Source organism: Boleophthalmus pectinirostris, unplaced genomic scaffold (genome assembly GCF_026225935.1).
Source record: "Boleophthalmus pectinirostris isolate CB_2022bp ecotype Guang Dong unplaced genomic scaffold, ASM2622593v1 HiC_scaffold_12, whole genome shotgun sequence".
Lineage (NCBI taxonomy): Eukaryota > Metazoa > Chordata > Actinopteri > Gobiiformes > Gobiidae > Boleophthalmus > Boleophthalmus pectinirostris.
The window spans coordinates 10,133,062-10,150,263 of record NW_026571018.1 but is presented as its reverse complement, the minus strand read 5'-3'; the positions used below and the strand labels follow the sequence as shown (position 1 = coordinate 10,150,263).

General features: G+C 36.0%; 1 protein-coding gene across 1 annotated transcript in view; it reads left to right on the top strand.

Moving 5' to 3' along the window:
• Positions 1-17,202, top strand: part of zgc:77151 (uncharacterized protein LOC337153 homolog) — a 53,542-nt gene that overhangs the window by 22,583 nt on the left and 13,757 nt on the right. The window contains exons 2-4 of the mRNA XM_055148578.1: positions 6,151-6,303; positions 15,057-15,164; positions 15,246-15,714. Coding sequence (XP_055004553.1) covers positions 6,151-6,303; positions 15,057-15,164; positions 15,246-15,714 — 730 coding nt within the window. The remainder of the gene's footprint in view (positions 1-6,150; positions 6,304-15,056; positions 15,165-15,245; positions 15,715-17,202) is intronic.

Below are 17,202 nucleotides of genomic sequence, written 5' to 3'. Positions count from 1 at the left end.
AAGAGAGAGAGAGGGAAAGACAGAAAGAGATATAGTGATAAAGAGATGGAGCGAGAGAGAAAGAGATGGAGAAAGAGAGATGGAGAGAGAAAGAGATGGATAAGGATGGTAAGTATTATGAAGAGAGAGAGGGAAAGACAAAGAGATATAGAGAGAAAGAGATATAGAGAGAAAGGGGGAGAGATAAAGAGATGAAGGGAGAGAGAGAAGGAGATGGAGAGAGAGATGGATATAGAGATGGAGAGAGAAAGAGATGGAGAGAGAGAGATGGATAAAGAGATGGGGGGAGAGAGAGAGATGGAGAAAGAGGTAGAAAGATGTACAAAGAGGAAAAGGCAAAGAGAGAGAGAGAATGATAAAGAGATAGAGATGGGTAGATAAAGTGAGATGGATAAGGATGACAAGGATTACAGCGAGAGAGAAAGAGATGGATAAAGAGATAGAAAGATGGATAGATGAAGAGATAGATGGATACATTATTATCCCACAGGAAACTCATTATAGGGACGCACCCATACCGATACTGGTATCAAATATCGGCACAGATTCTGAAAATGTTCCTGTGTTGTTTATCTGTTCCATGAGACTGTTCGGCTGCTTTTCGGTTTGGGCTTTTTAACTGGATGTAATTATATAATAACTATTTACAGACTAATTTGGTCGTAGAATATCTCATAATGATTTTTATTTTTACTCGTACAAATCCATTCAGTAGTTTATTTGAATGATAAATAACTGTATAAATGTAATAATTTAACAGTTTCAAAGGTGCACTGTCTCCATGAAGATGTTATTGCTTTGCCTAGAATGTTCCACAGTATGACTTTAAACACATCCATCTCGCATTTATTCATTACGGGTGTTTCTATTGCTCAAAAATACAATAATTCCTTCTGTGAATAGGGGCGACTCTCCACAGATCCGAATATCTGAGGTTTGAAGTCAAAAGTATCGGTATCGGAACTAGAAAAGCCCAATCAGTGTATCCCGAATTACGAACGAATTTGCTTTATTTATTTATACTTTTTTGATCTGACCGTTTTTGTTTTGTTTTGTTTGCAGTGTTTGTTTTCAGACGAGAGCCACGTCGAGCTGTGTCCATTATACAGTATTCAGAAATGCGTTTATCTAACCGCACCACCAAATGACCAAATGAAGAACAGACGTTTTATTGGCGCAACGTAATGAATAGGCTACATTTGAAGCCATAATATTGTTATTGGAGCGCGCTGGGGTGGGGCTCAGATCAGATTTCATTTGTGGAATTTGTCTTTTAACTGTGGAAATGCAGATGTTTTGACCTGGTTTATGGTGGGTAATAATTACTCTGAAATTTGTGCCAGTTTTTTTTTTTTTTTTTTTTCTTTTTTTTTTTCATGTGTTTGAAGTTTTCCTATCAATAAGGAAAATAAGGTGGTGCTTTTAGTAAGTCTGTGTAACTTTTTGGTTGGGAGGGTCCATCACCTGCTTGTTTCTATGGAGATGTCTTTGCCAGGGTATTCCCAGGTTTGACTACTCCAAATTTAAGACTTTTTAAAGACCTTTTTAAGACCACTTAAATGAAAATTAAGACCAACGTTGCACCCATTATGCGAGTGAAAAACACCAGATCCAATTCTAATAATAATGACCATTTCTCACTGCTTTAAATAAGTAAAAAAAGTTAATAAAATCTCATTCTGAGCTCATTTATAGTCGTATGCATTGCTTGTAAAATGTCCAAAAAATAACATTCTGACAAGACAAGTATTGTTTGCGCATACTCCAAATTAGACGTCCATTTACGTTACGTTATTTCACCTTGTTGTTTTTTTTCTTATCGCCGTTTAACATTGGACTGCTGCCTGGCTGAGTTTATTAAAAAAAAGGCTAATGAAATTTAAGACCTTTGTGAAAAAAATAAGACTTGGACAACATAATTTAAGACTTTTTAAGGCCTTAATTTAGGAACATGAAATTTAAGACCTTTTAAAGACTTTTAAAACCCCGCAGCTACTCTGTGCTCTGCCTGGAATGTTCCACAGTATGACTTTAAACAGCTCTACTTTACTCTTTTTTTTTTTTCTTTTTTTTTTTCCAATTACAGGTGGTTTTATAGCTCCAAAACACCTAGAAATACAGGCATTCTGACTGTGAGCAGCATCGCCTCTCCACAGATCTGACCCTTTGGCTTGGTCTGGTTTGGTCTCCATGACGATAGAAAGGTTTAATGCCATACTGTGGAACCTTCCAGAAAAAGCAATAACATCTCCATGGAGAAAAGCGTTTGTTTTAATTTCTTAAGATGGTCAGTTTGGTCTTTTTTAATGGAGGAGTTTCGAGGAGCAGAGTTCAGACTTTGGAGGAATACACTTGTTAAACTTGTTAAAAATTTAAAGTTGTCATGAAAAAAGTACATTTGTTTTGAATAAGATTAATTATTTTGATATCTCACCAAGCCCTTTTAGTAAGAAAGGCAAGTTAAGGCATGTTTATTTGTATAGCACAATTCGTACACAAAGTAATTCAAAGTGCTTTACAGAATAAGAAATAAATTTACAAGACAAACAAATCAAAACATGATCATCATAAAAAAAAAATTAAAAAGTGAGAGACATTAACTGAGAGAGAAGAGTGCAGAATAAAAACCTTTCAGTCATACGCAGCTAAACAGAACGGTTATGAGCCTGGATTTAAACATCTTCAGGAAGACTGTTCGAGGTTTTAGCTGCATGAATCTGAAACGCTGACTCCCCGTGTTTAGTCGTGACTCTGGGCACCAGCAGGAGGTCGGGCCCTGACGTCCTCAGAGTGCGAAATGGTTCATATGACACTAACATGTCACAGATGTACTTTGGTGCTCTGCCAGGGAGAGACTTGTACACAAGCAGAGCTGCTTTAAAGTCTGTTCTCTGAGCCACAGGAGGAATACTGGCTCGAACGTCCCCCTGGCTTAAAAGTCCCAGCTCATATGTAATATCAATATAATCCTCATTTGCTCACAGACGTTTACTATGAAATTGTATTTTAAATATTTTTTTCTTGTTCCCCGTGTCCTATAAGCATCTAACTCTTGATTTGAGAAGAAATATTATTTCTTTACCTGCCATGAACATAATTTGTAAGCAGTGCAACACAAGAAACTTAGAAAGCTACAGATTTTGTTCTTAAATAATTTAGAATCACTTTTAGGAAAGTCTTAACTATGCATTTTATTGAAATATGTAAGATAAAATCCTGAAATAGTTGCAGAACCGTTGAGACTACATCATTTTTGCATGTTTTTTTTTTTTGTATGTATGAACAAATGTGTTGAGATATACTGTAACTTGCGTGTGTACAATTTTATATATAATGACAATACTGTTTTTTGTTTTGTTGTTTTTTTTTTATATGTATATAGATTAACTAATTTAGTTTCGCAAAGGGTACACTTCAGGGGGACTTTCCAGCCAGTGAGATTTTCCAGCTGGTTCCCCACAGGAGCCAGTGCACAGGACTTATGTGCTCGTACTTCTTGGTTCGAGCTGCAGTGTTTTGGATGTCCCTGTAGTGAGCAGACCGTCTAACCAAATGGAGACAAACGCATGGATAAGTCTCTCCAAGTCTGCTTTAGACAGTATAACTTTTGATTTTTGCTGTTTTTTAGATGGTAAAAAGCTGCAGATGTTATTGATTTGAAGTGGCTGTTAAAGTTGAAGAGTTCTGATTCCATTATTATGATGTATGAATAATATGGTTAGAAATAAAATGTATATTGCGCAATTGACTAAACATAAAAACCTTACTCAGCCTTTTGTCACTTAGAATAGAGGTATTACAGTATGAGTCCAGAGTTAATATTTAACATTTGATGCCGAAGCAAAAGCAGTGGCTGTTTTATTAACTAACCTGAGCTTCAAACCAGACTAAGAGTCCCAAAGTTACTCAGTACTAAGAATGGTACAAGATCTCGTGCTGCAAAATCTCGCGAGACAAAGTTGCCTCAAGATTGTGCACACATGAGAAAAAATTAGAAAAATTCCAAGCGATTACATTTGGATTGGGCAAAAATAACATTTTGGTGAATTACAGCTCTTACCATTCCAAAAAGCATGGAAATTAAAACAAAATTATTAAATCTAGTTAATAAAAAAATCATGAGACCAAAAATGGAAACTGAATCATGAAATTTATATGTTATGAATAATGTTAAAATCTTGTCTCGTCGTGTTCTCGTGGACCCAAACCTTGTATCTTGTCTCATCTCAGTCTTGTACTCATCATTATTACTCATTACTAGTTTAGTGTAGAGTCTGTGGAAACGACCAGCATGGAAATGTTGCGTCACAAATGCCACTGCAAAAGTAATTGTGGTTGGATTAGAATTGTAATATTATGAATAAGTTCTATTTACTTAGACTTAGACAAATTTTATTGATCCACAAGGGAAATATTTTGGACACTGTAGCTCCTGATGTCTCCTGGTCACAATTATAGGATGTAAATATGTTGAGGTCGAAAAAAAAGACAAAACCCACACTGATTTATTTATTTTTGGCTAATTTAAAGGTCCTATATTACGCAAAATTGACTCTCTTTAAGCCATCTTAGTATGTTTCTTCATTAAACCAAAATGATAAGCCTGACAGCAGCAGTTACAGAGAGGGGAGGTGAAGATTTTTCAATAGAAAGTGAAATGGAGCCACTTCATGCCCATGCTCACTTCCTGTTTGAAGCGTGGCGACTGGTGTTAGCGATGTCCATTGTGAGAAATGGTAAAAATAAAACGCATCAACAAAATGACACGGAAAGTGTACAACAAAGTTCTAGTAGAGGTGCAAATGCAAGGAACGGCAAAATAAAAGTGAAAAAATGCATAGCACACTCAGATGGCCGATGTCCAAAGGCTATTTTATTTTTCAATAATGTTTCGGCAAAAAAAAAAAAAAAAGCCTTAGTCATCAGATATTTTTCTTGCTTTGGACCAAGAAAAAAAGCAAGAAAAATATCTGACTAAGGCTTTTTTTTGCCGAAACGTTATTTACTAAATAAAAAAGCTTTTGGACATCGGCCATCTGAGTGTGCTATGCATTTTTTCACTTTTAAAATAAAAGGACTACCGTATTTGTGTGTGTACCATAAACTGTATATATAAATCCAAACAGAAAGTGCGCATGGTTATGCTTCTGGCTCCATTGACTCTGGCTCCAATTGACTTTACATTGAAAAATTTTCACTCCTGTCTCTGTTACTGCCACAGTGAGCCTCGTTATTTTGGTCTCAGAATATTTGTATTAACCCGCTCTACATGAGCCTGGTGTTTTTGTTTTACTATTTTCTACGTAAATACATTCCTGTTCCTAATGTGGAACTTGGCTCCAAAATGTGCTCCTGTAACTATTGTAGGCACACTTAAAATCGACATTGCGCCTTATAATCCGGTGCGCCGTATGTATTAATTCTGGTTGTGTTTACTGACCTCGAACCGATTTTCACAAATATTCCACTAAGTCGTGTCCTTTAGTCCGACAGAAGCTGACCACATCAGAGCACAAGGAATTAACTGTTTTTCAGCGCTTATCATTTACACAAAAATGGTTTTAAGTTTTGTTTCTGTAAAACATAAACAAATTTGCGCAAAGCTGCAATAAACTCATTATTACTCAATGTATAATTGAGTCTTCTTCGTAGGAAATAAAAAAACAAACTTAAATTCTCTATCCACATTCATAATCCGGATTCACCAAAACAGGGAGGCAACGGCGGGCGAATTACATCATGATCTGCCAATGGATCGTGGATGCCTGGGCTAAGGATCAGTCTCAAGTGTCATCCGTTTGTTTATAGTCCGAAAAATACGGTACATTGAATAATTGTCGCTCCTCTTTCTGTTACTGCTGCTGTGGGCTTCGTTATTTTGGTCATAGAATATTTGTATTAACCCGCTCTACATGATCCTGATGTATTTGTTTCACTATTTTCTCTGTAAATAAATGCCTATTCCTAATATGGAACTCCATAATTCGCTCCTATAATTGCTAGCCTCGGTGAACCTCGTTTGACTGAAGCTGAACACTCTGGGTGAGGTTGCACTCACTTTGTCCACTTCTTCTTCAGTCTGTGGTTGTTGATTTACCCTGGTTAACCCTCTCCTCTCTCCTCTCTCCTCTCTTCTCCTCCTCTCCTCAGTGGCTGGGTGCTCCTTCGTGTCAGAGAGGGACCTTTTCCTTCTATAAGTCTGTGGGCAGCAGGACTCGACCTGATGGACCGGTCCAGACCTGGAGACTGGGAGAGTTCTACTTCATCCGCTGTGGACCAGAGGAGCCAGTGTGTCTCGCTGAGGTCAGAGTCGACTGTTTTACCTTTAAACCTCCCATGTTCCACAAAGTAGAGTCTTGTTATAATGTTGTTACCTCGTCAAAAACAAACCTGGAGTTGTGTTTTGTTTCATTCACACATGTTTGAGTAATCCTTTATTATTAGTCTGTCTATATCTGCAAAGCTCAAAATGCACCTTGTGATGTCATGTAGTGGTAGTTATCAAGTTTAAAGCCACATTTTTACTTTTGAAATTGCAGGGCTGAAATTATCCAAATTTTATTGAAAGTGTGTGTGTTTGTGATGAGGAAACATTATAACGTAGATCAGATTGCATTGTGTAACTTTACCACCTGTTTGTTCATTTTTTTCTTGCAAGGAAATAGGGCGGGGTATCATTAAGAAGTTGCCGAAACAATACATATCTCCATACAATGAGCTTTCCATTCAATACGATTTGATTAAACCAGGACTAAACCAGGACTAAAAGCAGGACTAAACCAGGACTAAAAGCAGGACTAAACCAGGACTAAACCAGGACTAAACCAGGACTAAACCAGGACTAAACCAGGTCTAAACCAGGTCTAAACCAGGTCTAAACCAGGTCTAAACCAGGACACCTAACAGTAGGTGAACATAATTTCAGGCAGCAGTGATCTCATATAAAAATCATTTCTCTATCAATAATATTTTTAATATGATTAAGTAAAGACTGGGCTTTTTATTTTCTTTTATCAGATAAAACAAAACTTCTTATGTTCAGATCCTCGTCTTTGCTTCTCTACAGTAAAACAAAAGTCTGTTCATGGAGACTTGAGCTCAACGGACAATTTGAAGAGAACAAACAAGAATTTTCAGGATGTGGTTGCTACATTCATGTCGTTTTTAAAAGCATGACAATATCAAATCATCCAAAGTATTCTGATTTCGTTACTCACTTTAAGTAATTTAATGGATTATGTTACAAACTACATTTTGGGGGATGTAATCTGTAATCTGTAGGGGAATACATTTTAAAAGTAACTTTCTCAACACTAGATATATGTGTGTGTGTATATGTATGTATAATATATATATATATATGTATATATATATATATATATATATATATATATGTATGTATATGTGTATATATATATATATATATATATATATATATATATATATATATATATATACGCACGCACATATACAGCAACCCACGACTTTGATTCTGTATCACCAGATTAAATGATACGATATATCAATATTTCTATATTTTTGCACACTCCTCCTTTCCATTCAATACTATTCGATACGATATATTTCAAATTGATTCGATATGGTTCAATAAAACATAAAGGCTAAATCATGGCTGTGATACTAAAAGTCTTTATTAAACCACTTCTTGTGCAAAGTTATTTTAAAACACGCCCATTTTAATAATTTAAAACAGTGTTGCATAAATGAGTTTCCTTCCTCTGAAGAAGCAACAAAACTGTAGTGCTGTAACAAAATATATCAAAAAATATTCTTGGTGATATATCGATACAGCAGCCCACGATATCGATACTGTATCATCACATTAAATGATGCGATATAACAATATTTCAATATTTTTGCACACTCCTACTTTCCATTCAATACGATTCGATATGATATATTTCAAATTGACTCAACACGGTTCAATAAAACATAAAGGCTAAATTACTGCTGTACTAAAAGTCTTTATTAAACCACTTCTTGTGCAAAGTGAATATAAAACACGCCTATTTTAATCCTCAAAACTGTGAAAATGTCAAATGTTTTGCATAAACAAGTTTCCTTCCTCTGATCAAGCAACAAAATTTTAGCTCTGTAACAAAATAATTTTATTTACCAAAAAATACTCTTGGTGATATTGTCAAGTCTTTAATTAAGGAACGCAGGTCCAACTTGAAAAAACGGACACAAGGCTCAACTCGGCTTGAAGATTTTTACTGAAATTGTTCAGTTCCTTTAGTAGCAGCAGCAGGTCGAAAACCTTTAAAGTAAACAAATATGCGTAATGAATTAAAATTTACATTTTACAATTTCATTAGTAATATAATCGATTTGAATTTTAATTAATATACTTCAATTATAATATTTACTATTTATATATATTTATAATATTTATTTATAATATACCTTTTACACATTAACTTACATTGGTTAAAATTGTAGCTATTTATCATTTTACCAATACATTTTTAATCCTAAATATAACTTATTTTTTATACAATTTTGATACAGCAGCCCATGATATCGATACTGTATCATCACATTAAATTATACTATATATTGAAATTTTTATATTTTTACAAACACCTACAAAGAAAATTCCCCGAAAAACATGTGTTCTTATGCTGGTCTCTTACTTGCAGACTTTTAAGACAACCACAAATCAAGTACAAAGTTATTCTTTGCGATATGTTTATGGGCTTTTCGCAAGAGACCGAAGCTAATAACAGCTAGCATGCTAATCGCACTCCTCCTGATCATCACACTGTAAAACGCTTTATAATTTGATGCAGACAGTACACAGTGGACTCATTTTAACCACAAGATCTGCTTATACAATATATAAGACAACTTTGGCTCAAGATACATGGAAGAAAATTGGATTCAGGCTCTTTAATGCTGTTCTGTGGAACATTCTAGACAAAGAGTGGATCACTGATGAGGGGATATCTCTTAAATGTCAATTGCTCATATTTAGCCCTTCAAATTAAATGAATAAGTTAAAATAAGTCTGACATTAGGAGTTGTGAAAGGTAAAGTAGAAAATCAGGAAGGAAAAAAAATCACAAACTGGATCAAATTGGACCTTTCTTGAACAGTTTTATCTTGAGTTTTATCAGAAGCAGTGAAAGTCCACATGGTATAATACGCAAAAACTATTATTTAGTATTAAAATAAAAAAACAGCTTTCTAAAATGATCATTTGGGGTTCAAGATTGGTATCGAGCATATTCTTTAGTATCAAAATTTTTGTATCAGGACAACACTAACTGGATTTATTATTTGACAAAGAATTAACTAAAAGCTAAAACAAAACACATTTGGATCAATATGAATCTCTTCCTCCCTGTGTAATGTGTGTAAGTAGGTCAGTTGTATGGATGCTACTCTTTTATTATTGAGTGGCTCCAGAGCTGATTTTTCTGCTTTTAGGTCGAAAGAGAATGAGTTTGATATTGACTCAGGATCTATCCATAACACGGACACGTAACGGTTTTTAGTTAAGTAATCATTAACCGATGAGGAGCCGTGCGTTCTGCAGGTTTAACGCACGACATGGAGTCATAGACGATGCGCAGAGGAGTGATGTTCCTCCGCCGAGTGCGTAACAACTGCAGAACACAATGTCACGAGCGGTTTAACGCATTTACACCACGACTACAAACTGAAATGTCTCACCAGTGAATCTGAAAAGCTTGTCCACTGTCTGTAAACGTCTCCAGTATCAGTTCTTTCAGCAGAACAGTGATATGGAAAAGCATTAAACTTCGAGAAGCAGTGTGTTAAAACTGCAGAACGCACAGCTTCAAGTTGTTTAATGCACTTACACCACAGCTACAAACTGAAATGTGTCACCTGTGAATGTGAAAAGCCTGTTCCCCGTCTGTAATTCTGTTTTCTGTTGTGCTCGGGACTTGGGGAAAACCTTGCCTGATTCATCAGCCGGTTTTACTTTGTTTTACTTCATTTTACTTCGTTCCACTTCGTAGAAACCGTTTGACCTCGCAGCATTAGAATTTGTTCACTCGACGGTAGGCTGGTACTTTTTATCATTTAACCAATCACTGCTTGGTCATAACGTATGTAATGCGCCGCTCACGGGGCCCGAACTTGCACTTCCAGAGTTTTTGCGAACCGTCTAGTGTATTTTGATTCCTGACCTAGTCACTGGAGAGAAATGAAATTGAGCAGAGGCACTAGGTGGCGCCAGCCTGGCTAGGGAAAACCGACCTTCACCTCGAGAATGGAACGGCCAGTCAAATCGGGGTTCCGAAACACAAACTCTGGCTTGTTTGGAGCAGATCGACTTGGATGGATTTCTGAACATGTAATTGTCAAACTGCTATAATTACCAACAGACTATTTATTAGTAGAAACTAGCAATACTTGAAGTTAACTACAAAAGCAAACAAAATAAACATGAAACTTTCTCGGGCATCCATATTTTCCTGACTGTTGTAATGGAACACATTTACAGCGGAAGTCGGGAGAACTGACTTGGATTTAAAAACTTTTTAAAAAATTAAAATTGTCAAAGCTCATAAAAGCTGACTTTTATGAGCTTTGACTCTAGCAGCTAGTTCTCTGATTGATCAGAACTGCACATTTCTGTCGCCATATTTTGCGGCGTAGGGCTGTTCAGGAAGTAACGTGGAAAATGCGCCAGGGAGCTCAGGCCATTGAAAATAATACGACCTCATCTTTGGTTCATCTTCCAGATTTGATGATAGTTTTATGGTATTAAAGCACGACAGTTAGACGTTGGAATTTTCACTGGCCGTGGTATAAGAGACATTAAATTATACAGATTTTCTAAATTATTTTAAATGGAGACTATAAAAGGAATGACACGAGTAATCAGTTTAACCATAGCTATAATTATCATAGTAATTGCCATAGTAAGTAATTATAATATCTAGGGCCGGGCACGTTAACACGTTAACTTTGCGTTAACTAATTAAGTAATTAACGCTGACAATTATTTTAACGCCGTTAACGCAGTTTTTATTATTTATTTATTTATTTTATTGTAAACGTCTGTTTCTCACTGGCTTTTATTTTGAAAATGTCCACCGCGAGCGTTTCTTTAAGTTTGACGTCTTTTCTTTACACTTTTTTCACTTTTTTTCTGACCACGTGAGATGCAACGTGTCCGAGCCTCCGCGAGCCGCGGGCCCGGCCGCGGGTTCGGCCGCGGGTTCCAGCTCCGGCTCCGGCCGCGGGCTCTGGTCGTGGGCTCCGGCTCCAGCCGCAGACTCAGCCGTGGGTTTAGCCGTGGGCACCGGCTCAGGCCGGACCAGTCGTGCGCTCTGAGCTGAGCTTATTTCTTTAGTTCAGTGCTGGAGTAATTGATTTACCCAGATACCTTTGGAAGAAAAGATGTGATTGATCCATTTCCATTCCATTATATTAACCCTTTGTTTCCCAAGAAATATCAGTCCAAGTTTATAACACTGATGTAGAAATTATTACTAGTGTAGTGTTCTTACTCACAGCATAAAAAATATTCAATAAATATATTAGTAGTACAAACGTCCATTCAATATTTTTTCTTGAGCCTTCCCTGAATACCTTGAAGGCTCTGAGGTTCCCCTGTGAAAGAAATGCTGTTTGCACAACAAATGTGTGGCTCTTTCATTTACATTTCCAATAAAAGAGCGCTATACTCTACTTTTTAATTCATTAATTGGTTTTGCGTATAACATGCGATTAATCGCGATTAATCACTCGAACTCATGCGATTAATCGCGATTATTGTTATTAAAATTAAAATTATTTTTGCCCAGCCCTAATAATATCGCTTTTGGACTATTGATACTCTGCAGTGCTCTATGCTTATGATGTTTATTAATTACAATGACTGTGCACAAAATGGCAAACACTGTTTAAAAAAAAAAATGTCTGAAATCTTAAGAACAAAATACAAAACAACACATTTTCAGGAGCTTGTGATCAGTCTGAGGTTTCACGGTCCTGTTTAGGAGTTTGATTTTGAACAAAAAGATGACAGTGACTAAATGAAAAACTGTTGGCCAATGCTCTCGAGCTTGTGACTGTAATTTTGTGTGGGGGAACTTATTTAAGAAAATCAGCTCACCTGTAACTTGAGTAACAGAGCTCACTAGGCTGATTAAAGCTGAAACTCTGTATTTAACTACATCAGCGTTGTTAATCTACGTAGCTTAGTTTGACTGAATGCCATAATGAGAAATGTGATATGGTTTACATGCTTAACCTTTGCCCGCTTTGATAAACGAACTACACCAAAGAATTATGTTTTTAGTGATTTTTAAAGTTAATACAGAGTCCCTAACTGGTTACTTTTCCATTTTAGCCTGGTAGAATTGATACAGTAGGTTTGTGATTACTATGGTTACATTTTGAATCCTTAGTAATTCTCGTGTCCCACATGGTTTTAGTATAATTTTTCACTCTGATTTAGTATAATTTTTAACACTAAATCATTCAACGCATGCCTTAATCAATAAAATTCCTGCACATAAACACACTGCAGCTTCAAATCGAGTACTACCAGGCAAAAATACCTGTAAAAAATACTTCAAAAAGTAACGTGGCCTGGTGGTGTCAGAGGTTGATTGATGGGTTAAAGGTCATGCGTCAAAATTGTATTTATTTTCTCTAATTATTAATTTGTTGACAAAGTTCCTGCGGTAAATGTTAGTTGTTGTGAAGTTGGAAATTTACAGGAAGTAACGCTGAGTTCCACAAAGGAATCTCTCTAACTTGGTCAAAAACATTCCTGTCCAAAATGCAGAGAGGATTTACACACAAGGAACACGTTTTTTCAGTTTAAACGTTCAAGCTGTAATTTAATTTTGTTAAGTCTAATCATAATTATTGTGTAAATTATCTGATCTATTACCCTTTTTGTTACAAGGTACATATCACATCTGAGTAAACAGGCAGGTAAAATATCAAAATAACAATATATCATATTGTTTAATGTGATGATACAGTATCGATATCGTGGACTGCTGTATCGATATATCGCTAAGAGTATTTTTTTGGTATATTTTACTAAATTATTTTGTTACAGTGCTACAGTTTTGCTGCTTGTTCAGAGGAAGGAAACTTGTTTATGCAACACATTTGACATTTTCACTGTTTTGATGATTTTAAATGTGTTTCATATTCATTTTGCAGAAGTGGCTTAACAAAGACTTAATATCACAGCCATGATTTAGCCTTTATTTTTTATTTAACCGTATCAAATCGATATGAGGTATATCGTATTGAATCGAAAGCTCACTGTATAAAGATAGGTATCGTATCGTGGCCTATGTATCGAGGTATGTATCGTATCGTGCCCTTTGTATCGAGGTATGTATCATATCGTGCCCTATGTATCGAGGTATGTATCGTATCTGCGACTTCTTGATGATATCTGGCCCTAATTAAGATCCTAGACAAGAAACCAATAAGATGGCGTCACTGTGAAATTATCCCGAAACGCAAGATGTTCACTTGCTCGTAAAAAATTAAAGTTAAAATGCTCGTATTAACCCGCTCTACATGATCCTGGTGTTTTTATTTCACCAATTAAGATAAATTCCTTATTAGGGATGTAACGATATCCAAATCTCGATATTATCACGATATGCATTTCACGGTATGATATTTATTGCGATACTTTGGAGAATCCCAAGAATTCAAGTCAAAAACACATTTCTTCATGTTGTCTGCACTGAATGAATCATGGGATATGTAGTTCCTGTTGTTTAACAAAGGGACTTGTAATTCAGTATATTGTGACAGCCCACAGTATTATTGACTTTTGAGGATAAGATATCACAATATTTCAGTTATTGTTACATCCCTATTCCTTAATAAATTAATTAATAATAAATGTGCAAACAGTAAGCGATAAACATTTCTATAGAGACCAGCAGGTTGTGGAGCCTCTGCATGATCATTTTAATGTTATTTCATCAGGTATAAATATTTTAACCAGCCCACTTTTGATTATTCATAGGGATGGAACAAGATCTCACTGGATAAAATTGCTACAAGATCATGCACACACAGGAAAAATTCTCATGAGATTTTTTTCTTCCTGAATTTACCTTTGGCTTGGACAGAAAAAGAGTTAAAAGCTGGTACAATTTAAGAAGCTGTAGTTCAAAAAAGCAGTATAAAATGACCGCTTAAAGCATTACATAAAATAAATAGAACAGTGGATACCAAAATTGTGAAATGGATTGCAGTATGATGTTGTTTATTAGCCAGTGCCTCCGCTCAAATTAATTTCTCTCCAGCGACTTGGTCAGGAATCGGAGTACACTAGACGGTTTGCAAGAACACCAGAAGTTGTAGACCGCACATCGGCCAATCAATGAAGAGCTGTGAAGCCATGATGTCAAACTCAAGCATCTGTCTGGGTCTCTTTTGTGGTACAGCACAACAGTAAACTAAGCGGTCAAGATGGATGTAGACGAAGACAGACATTCTGTGTTGGCAACAATTCCCGAGATCGAAGATTTAAAGCTGGAACATAGAGAATGTTTGGAGAATTTTATCAAGGGGAAAGACGTTATTGCCCTTCTTCCTACGGGATTTGGTGCATTACATACGTCACGACCAAATAGCAGCGATTGGTTAAATAAAAAAAGTTACCCACCTACCGTTGAGTGAATGAATCCTAATGCTGCGAGGTCAGACGGTTTCCACGAAGTGAAACCGGCTGATGAATCAGGTTAGGTAGAATCCCTGGCAAAGGAGAAATTAAATTTATCAACTGGACAAAGGTTTTTTGTTTGATTTTTTTTTTTTTTTTTTTTTTTTTTTTTTTTTTTTTTTTTTTTTTGAATATATTTCACAGTTCATCCAAGCTTCTTCTTCAGTTCTGGTCAAATTATCTAAATTATTTATTACAAATTGTCAAAATCTCGTCTTCTCGTTGTCATGGACCCGATCTCGTGATGTGTCTCGTGAAAAATTGTCCCATCCCCAATAGTTCAGCTTTCTTTATTTTCAAATTCTCAAAGCTATATACAATTTTTTTTCTCTTCCTTCAGGTGACCTTGCTATGGGAGGACCAGACGCAGCGCCACCTATTGGCCAGTGCCAGACTGTATTTCCTGCCAGAGGATACACCCAAAGGTCGAACCCGGGATCATGGAGAGGTGCGTGTGTTTCGCCTACGTTTGTCGATAAAGAATTCAAGTTACACATTTTCTTTTCTTTTTTCTTTTCTTTTCATACAGGATGAAGTTTTGGCGGTTTCCAGGAAGATGGTGGTGAAAGTCGAGGACCTGGTGAGATGGTCGTGTTTGGAGGAGAACGGGTGGAAGGTCCCGAGAGCACAAACTCCGAACGGGATCAACGGAGTCTGCAAAGAGCCCCAGACCCAAGACCCGAACAAAGATCTCACCCAGAACCCAACCAAGGCCCAGACCCAAGACCAGATCCAAAACCCAACCGATGGCCAGACCCAAGACCAGACCCAAGACCAGACCCAAGACCAGACCCAAGACCAGACCCAAGACCAGACCCAAGACCAGACCCAAGACCAGACCCAAGACCAGACCCAAGACCAGACCCAAGACCAGACCCAAGAGCAGGAGGTGAAAGAGGAGAAGGTGGAGGTGAAGGTCCAGGAGGAGGCGGAGCTTAAGACACAAGAGGCGGAGCTAAAGAAAGAAGAGGCGGAGCTAAAGAATGAGAAGGATGAAGGTAAAGAGCCAGATTTATATAAAATACTACTAATAATACTAATACTACTAATACTAATAATACTACTAATAGTACTACTAATAGTACTAATACATCATACTACTACTACTACTAATAGTACTATTACTACTACTAATACTAATAGTACTACTAATAGTACTACTAATACGACTACTACTAATACTACTAATTCTACATCATACTGATACTACACCATACTGCTACGACATCATACTACTACTACGACTACTACTAGTACTACTAATACTACCAATACTAATGCTAATACTAATACTACATCATACGACTACTACTACTAATACCACTACTACTTCTGCTTCTGCTACTGCTACTACATCTAAAACTACTATTACATCATACTACTACAAATACTAATACTAATAATACTAACTTAATGGACATCTTGATAAACTTAAATGTTTAAATATTATTTCCTTTATTTTTTTTATTAAAAAATGTTGAAGTTATTCTTATTTTAAAATGGGAGCTTTAAAGTTTCCATATTACAGAGATGTCCATCACAGTGTGTTTTGTTTCATTCATCATTGTTTCAACTACCACTACATGACATCATAAAGTGGAACAGAGCATCTTGAGACTTGGAGATGTAGACAGAATAATAAAGTTACTCAGACATGTGTGAATGAAACAAAACACAACTCCAAGTCTGTTTTTGATGAGGTAACAACATTATAACACGACTTGAAGCTCACAAGAGTCAATTTTCTGTATCTTTTAACATATATATTATTTTTATTATTTATTATTTATGTATTTCTTATTCTGTAAAGCACTTTGAATTACTTTGTGTACGAATTGTGCTATACAAATGAGCTTGCCTTTCCTGTATTCTTTGCAATATACTTATTTGCATTCTTCATTGTAACTATTTAACATCAGCAGTATTATAATTTTATCATTCGTTTTTATTCCTTAAAGCCACTTTAGCCATAACAATAATTTTATATGTTCATATTTTATAATTTTGCGTTAAAAACTCTACATTCTTACTACACGCTGATTAAATGCAGTATATTTGCAGTTTAAATGTGAATGAGCTCTTCAGAGTGGAGCATTGTCCTTGCTCGTGTACTAATACTTTTAATATTAAACCTGATCTAATGTGTCCTTCAGAGGTGAATCACTGCGGTTCTGTGTCCGAGAGTGTGCCCTCTGCTGGGGGGAAACGGTGCAGCTTTACTCTGGGCAAAAGGAATTTACTTAAGATTTTGTTTAATAGGTCTATTATTTTTCTATACATATTGATTTTTTTGTCAATTAAATGTGGCTTATTTACTGTAATCACAAAAATAGGTCACGTCAGGTTGCTTTATTTGTAGGTAAATTTGTTTGATTTGAGAGGCTGGTCCCACTTTTCACATTTCATTTATCCACACTTTACACAATAAACCCATAAAATTAAAATTACAAATAAAATGTTATAGAGCTCCAGTGCTGAATGGTTTT